General features: G+C 58.8%; 1 protein-coding gene across 2 annotated transcripts; it reads left to right on the forward strand.

Moving 5' to 3' along the window:
* Positions 1-2,038: 2,038 nt before the first annotated feature.
* LOC146763708 (uncharacterized) lies at positions 2,039-4,887 on the forward strand. Of its 2 annotated transcripts, XM_085567488.1 has the most exons (4): positions 2,039-3,008; positions 3,260-3,441; positions 3,589-3,709; positions 4,307-4,378. In XM_085567488.1, exons 1-4 carry the CDS (start codon positions 2,039-2,041, stop codon positions 4,315-4,317), a joined length of 1,284 nt encoding a protein of 427 aa, XP_085423614.1. In that variant the 3' UTR covers positions 4,318-4,378. The 2 variants fall into 2 exon arrangements, with proteins under 2 accessions (XP_085423614.1, XP_085423613.1); XM_085567487.1 differs by having other exon boundaries at positions 3,589-4,887.
* The last annotated feature ends 673 nt before the right edge of the window (positions 4,888-5,560 follow it).

The raw sequence follows: 5,560 nt of genomic DNA on the forward strand, positions 1-5,560 counted from the left end.
GTGAAACACGGCTTCACCTTCTGGCATTAGGAAACCAAATAAGGCCAATCTGGCCTTGGTTCCTCCTTGAGCCCTGGACAGGCTTGGGGAGAAAACTAAAAGTGAATGAAACCAGATGTCCCCTCAGCAGGAGCTCTGTCACACTGCTTGTCCAGCACTTTCAAAGCTGGGCTACTCTCACAGTGCAGTCGGAAGCCTCTTGGCCGGCAAAGGTGGAGGCACTGTGGGATTTCCCAGTTCCCAGCCGTGGCTTTCCAGGGCTTGGCTGGAACAGCTTCCCCCAGCTGATGTGCAGCTCTGGATGAAGGGGAAAGGATTGGGGTATCTGGTGATGTATCTTTCTTAATCACTAGAGGCAACCCTTTGTAATAATGCTGAGGTGCATTGCTTAGCTTATCCTTTTATTCCTTTTTGCACTTTTGCATTATAGTAAATGACACTATTCCTTCAGCTGGTGTCTGTGTCTGCATCTCTGATCCTCCCCACCATCAAAACAAACACACAGCCAGTTTAGCACAAGACTGGCCTCCCTGCCAGCCTATCTCTTGGAAAATACCTGCATGGCCCCTGATGGCCACCTCAACAAATGGAATTCCCACTGTGCAACTTTCTTTTCTGCAGGCAGGTGAGAAAAGGAGCCACTCCCACCTCTGGACACCTCCAGAAACCAACTACTTTCAGCAGTCGCAACCCTGAAACGTCAACCTCCTTCTTTAACCTGCCACTGGGAGCTCCCACCAAGAGGTCTTTGTCCAAGGACAGCCACAGAAGTGCTTGAGGATGGAGCAGTTTGAAACACAACTCCTTCAGAGTTTAAACCCCCCTTTATCAAATGAACACACACCAACCTGTCCCAAAGGGAAAGCAGGCAGGAAGGAGAAGCTCCTCTCCCACAACAGCAAACTCTCTGTGCTTCCTTCTGTTCCAGCTGGAGAGTGCAGGCCATGGGCTGTTCCTCAGTTTGGGAAGGAACCCTAGGAATTGGCCTGATCTGGGACGACAGCAAAGGGAAGTTCCCCAAAAAGTAGGAAAAGATTCTCTGGAAGCAACAAATTATGACAACATTTCTGCAGAAAATTAAAAAAACCCTAAAATTAAGCATTTCAAAAAGTACACAGACTAAAATTTGTGCCCCAACACGACAACCACAAAGTCTCTGTGGTGTGTCAGGAAGCTCGGGAATGAACCTGCAAGGCTTGGATAGGCATCGTTGGTGTGCCAGAGCACAAGCAGCTCCCCAACAAGACTTGACTAAAGGACAAAGCTTCCCCCTCCAGCTCTCCACAAGCAGCTCTAGGGAGTCTCTCTCCATTGCAAGACCTCCTTTGTCAGTCTACAGCGACAAGAGTTGGCTGCAGGAGGCATTTGCATTGGAACTCTCCCCCGATGGGGGGAAGAAAAAGAAGAGGTGATTCCTCAGGAAAGAAAACTGCAATGTGGTTTGGGAAGACATAAGCACGAGTTTGCTACAACTCTAGGCCAAAAATCCCTTGCATAAAGCAACATCCATCCATGGGGCAGCACTACAGCTTTGAAGACAATGCAGACAAAATTTCTGGCCCTTCTTGCTGCTGTTGCTGACTCCACCAGTGATATGCCAATTCTGCCAAAGACAGGCAGACGCGGTGAGACAAAACCAGCTAGTCTGCTGAAAAGGAGGCCAAAGGAATGTTTTCCAATCCCCCCTTTTCATCCTTTCCCCAGCCAAGACAGAGCAATGTCCTCTCTCTTTGTAGCCGATGGTGACCCAGGCGCGGGATGCAGCGTGGGGACAGAGCCCGCCGCCGCTCCCAGCGCCCTCGCCAGGGGCTTCCCCTGCCCTGCCCAGCCGTGCCGTGCCGTGCCGAGCCGAGCCCGGCCAGCCCCGGAGCCGCCCCGCCCGCGCTGTGCCCGCGGCCCCGGCTCTGCCGCGCTCGTCCCCGCCGAGCCCGGCCCGCGCCGGGGGCCCGAGCGCAGCGCCCCCCTCAGGCCGCGCGCCGCCGGCGCAGCCGCGGCCGTTGCGCTGCGGCCGTTGCGGCGGCACTCGGCGATCGGTGCCATGGCGGAGCTGCCGCTGCCCGCCGGGCTCTGCGCCAGCACCTTCCCCGCCAAGCTGTGGCGCCTGGCGAACAGCCCCCGCGTCCGCTCCGTGCGCTGGGACAGCCGGGCCCAGGGGCTGCTCATCGACCGCTCCCTCTTCGAGCGGGAGCTGCTCAGCCCGGGCGACGCCCAGGGGCCGGCCCCGGGCACCTTCAGAGCCACGCGGTTCCGCAGCTTCGTGCGCCAGCTCCACCGCTACGGCTTCCGCAGCGTGCCGGGCCGGGCTGGCTCAGCCGCGCCGGGCGATGCCGGCGCCTGGCTCCACTACAGCAACCCCTGCTTCCGCCGCGACCGCCCCGACCTCCTGCTCCGCATCCGGCGCCGGAGCGCGGCCACCAGGCAGCGGCCGGCGGCGGGGCGGGAGGGCCGCCGGCGCCCGCCCTGCGGCTCCCAGCAGCTCCCCGGGGCGCGGCCGCTGCCGGACGGGCGGGGCGGGCGCGCTCGCTTCCAGCCGCTGCCCACGGAGCGGCCGCCGCTGCCGCCCGGGCGCCCGCCCAGCGGCTTCCTCCTGCTGCACCGGGAGCGGACGCTGCCGGACGGGCGGGAGCTGCGCAGCCCCCGGCCCGGCCGCTTCCAGCAGCCGCCCGGGGAGCGGCCGCTGCTCGCCCGGCGCCCGCCCTGCGGCTTCCACCTGCTGCACCGGGACCGGCCGGTGCCGGCCCGGCGGGAGGGGCCGAGCCGCTTCCAGGAGCTCTATGGGCAGCGGCCGCCGCCCGCCGAGCAGGAGGTGCTCCGGATCGCGCCCTGCGACTTGCTCGGTTTCTGCGGGGAGCCGCTGCTGCCGCTCGGGGAGGCGCGGCCCCGCAGCCGCTTCCAGGACCTGTACGGAGAGCAGCTGCCTCCGGTCGACCGGGAGCTGCTCAGGATGCAGCCGGGCAGCTTCCAGCCTCTCCACAGGGAGCAGCAGCCCCCAGCCTCCGTCCCACGAGGTAGGAAAAGAGCTGTAGCTCTTTGCTTTCCCAAAAGGTCATGAAAAGTGACTGAACTATTTTTCCACAAGGCTCTGTCATTCTTGCCCCAAAATCGTCAAGCCTATCGAAAAGGGACACCCACACAGCCAAAAGATTCTCTGCCTGGTTTTCCTGCGTGTTTCCTGCGATGTTTAATCCAAGGCAGCAACAAAGATCTGTGTCCCAGAGCCACATGGCGGAGCCTGACCAATGTGTTTGGATTCTTGCAGCTGCCTCGGGCACTTCAGCCCCCAGTGCTCCACCTGGCAGTGCTGCAGCATCAACAGCCTCCAGCTCAGCACAGAAGGCACCTGGGGAAGAACAATTGCCACCAGTGGATCTGGGCTTTGCCATAGAGCAAATGATTCGGGAGATCAGGAGGTCCGTGTCTGAAAGGCCTCCCTCTTCTCAGGTAATCCCATTGGAGAGGAATGGAAGACGCTGGGCTGAGAGATTTTGAACATTGTTACATGGAGAAGTGGAGTAATTGTACCTTGATGTGATTCCAACAAAATACTGAATGATCTCTAATTTTCTTTTTTTCTACTGTTCTTTCAAGGCGAGTATTAATGTTGCTCCTGAGTCTTCAGGAGGGGAGCCTGTGCAGAGAGCTGCAGCAGAAGAAACTCCATCTGGCACCGAGAGCTGCGGGAACAGTTCTCCAGAGCCCGAGGAGCCTGGTAAGGACAGAGCCCCCATTGGTTTAGAGAGGTGTGAGACGGCTGCTCTGAGCCTGCCTCTGGCAGGAAGGTGAGATGAGAAAAGTTGAGTTCTTGTCTGCAGGGTTGGTGCTTCCCAGTGCCTTTAGTTCAAATCCTGTACAGGCACGTGCCTGAGCCCTGCCCTCCACACTTCTGCAGAGGCTCTGACAGAGTCCTCTGCTGTGGCAGGGGAGCAGGGAATAAACCTGACCTTGTGGGAGTTGTGTCACCAAGCTGGGTGTCCCAGTTTGGTTCATAACTCAGCCCCCAGCAGCCTTCAGCCATTTCAGTGAGGGCTGTGGTGTCTCTGTCACTGGCACTGTCTCTGTTTCAAGCTCTCGTGGGTGCCATTTGCACTGTGAGTGCTGAAACTTCATCAGGATACTTAAATACTTTATGCTGTGCAGTTTTGAACACTTGGAAGGATCCCTGTTTTTTAAAGAGCAGGCTTCAAATTGCCAAGTGAGAGTCTGCCTTTCAGGCCATCTTTTAAAGTCCCTCATGGACGGACAATTGGTGCTCAGGGGATACTTGGGCAAAGGCCAATATTGACTCCGTGTTTCCTTTGCTTCCCAGATCCAGTGTGATTGACTTCCCCAGGAGGTTTGCCCTGTGTGGCTGGAAGAGACAGAGGGAGAGCCTGTGACCATCAGGCAGGTAGAATTCCTCTGTCTCTCGTAATATTAATAGATGTGTATAGTTATGTAGTTGTATGTATAGGTTTATATAGTTATATTTATCCAGGTAGAAGGTTAGAGGTCTGTATAGTTAATTTATTTTTAATTTTAGGTGTATATATTTATATTTTTTGATGTGCAGTTATAGTTATAGATGTCCATAGTTGCACTTATACATGTGTATAATTGCATTTATAGATGCAATATAATTACATGTATAGAAAGGCATCTTTATTTTGATATATGGGAGTTTAGTTACATAGATTGGTATCTGTATAGGTATAGGCCTCTTTGTAACTTCCTCCCCTGCTCTGCTTCCTCCCTAACCTCTTGCTTTTCCCCTGTGCCCCCTGTGTCCCCTCTCCCTGTGCTGGTCCGAGCTGGGGCCGGGCCGGGCGGAGCAGCAGTTCCAGCCCGGGTGTCCCTGGAGCGCTGGGAGCTGCCGCTGGCCCCAGGCACTGTCCCCTGAGGAGCTGCTGAAGGACGGTGAGAGCGAGGGGCCGAGGGCCGGTGGCGCTGAAGGGACGGTGACCCTGAGGTGCTGCTGGGGCTGAGGGTGTGGGGCAGCCGGGGGCCATGGTGGCACTGAGGGGACAGGGAAGTGGCACAGGCCGAGGGCGTGGCGGGTCGAGGGGGACGGGAAGGGTCAGAAGGGCCTGAGGGGGCGAGAGGACTGTGAGGGCTGAAGAAACTGAAGGGGGCTGGGGCTTTGCCCGGAGCATGGCGGGGCTGAGGGGATGGAGGGGCCGGCAGGGAGCACAGAGGGCTCCGGGACTGCAGCTCTGCCGGGCCTTGGAAGCAATTCCAGAGCCTCCGTTTTTGCCACAGCCGCACTGAAGAGCTCGAGGACAGCCGAAGGCTGACGGGAGCCAGCAGGGAGAAGCTGCCGGCCAGCAGCAGGAGCAGGACCGGGGAGCTGCTGCTGCCAGCCTGGAGAGAGCCCGGGTGAGGCCACAGCCCGGGGAGGCAGGGTGGGGCTGCGGGCGGCGGGGCTGAGGCCGCGGGCACTGCCCGGCGGGGCAGGAGCGGGCCCTGCCCGCTCTGGGGCTGCTCAGCGCAGCTGCCCCGGCCGGCACAGGGGCTGTCCTTGGGCAAGGCAGCTGTGCCGGCAGGGCCCGGGAGCTGTGCCGGCTGTGCCGGGCTGCCGGGGCTG

Source organism: Lonchura striata, chromosome Z, assembly GCF_050655825.1.
Source record: "Lonchura striata isolate lonStrDom1 chromosome Z, ASM5065582v1, whole genome shotgun sequence".
Classification (NCBI taxonomy): Eukaryota; Metazoa; Chordata; class Aves; order Passeriformes; family Estrildidae; genus Lonchura; species Lonchura striata.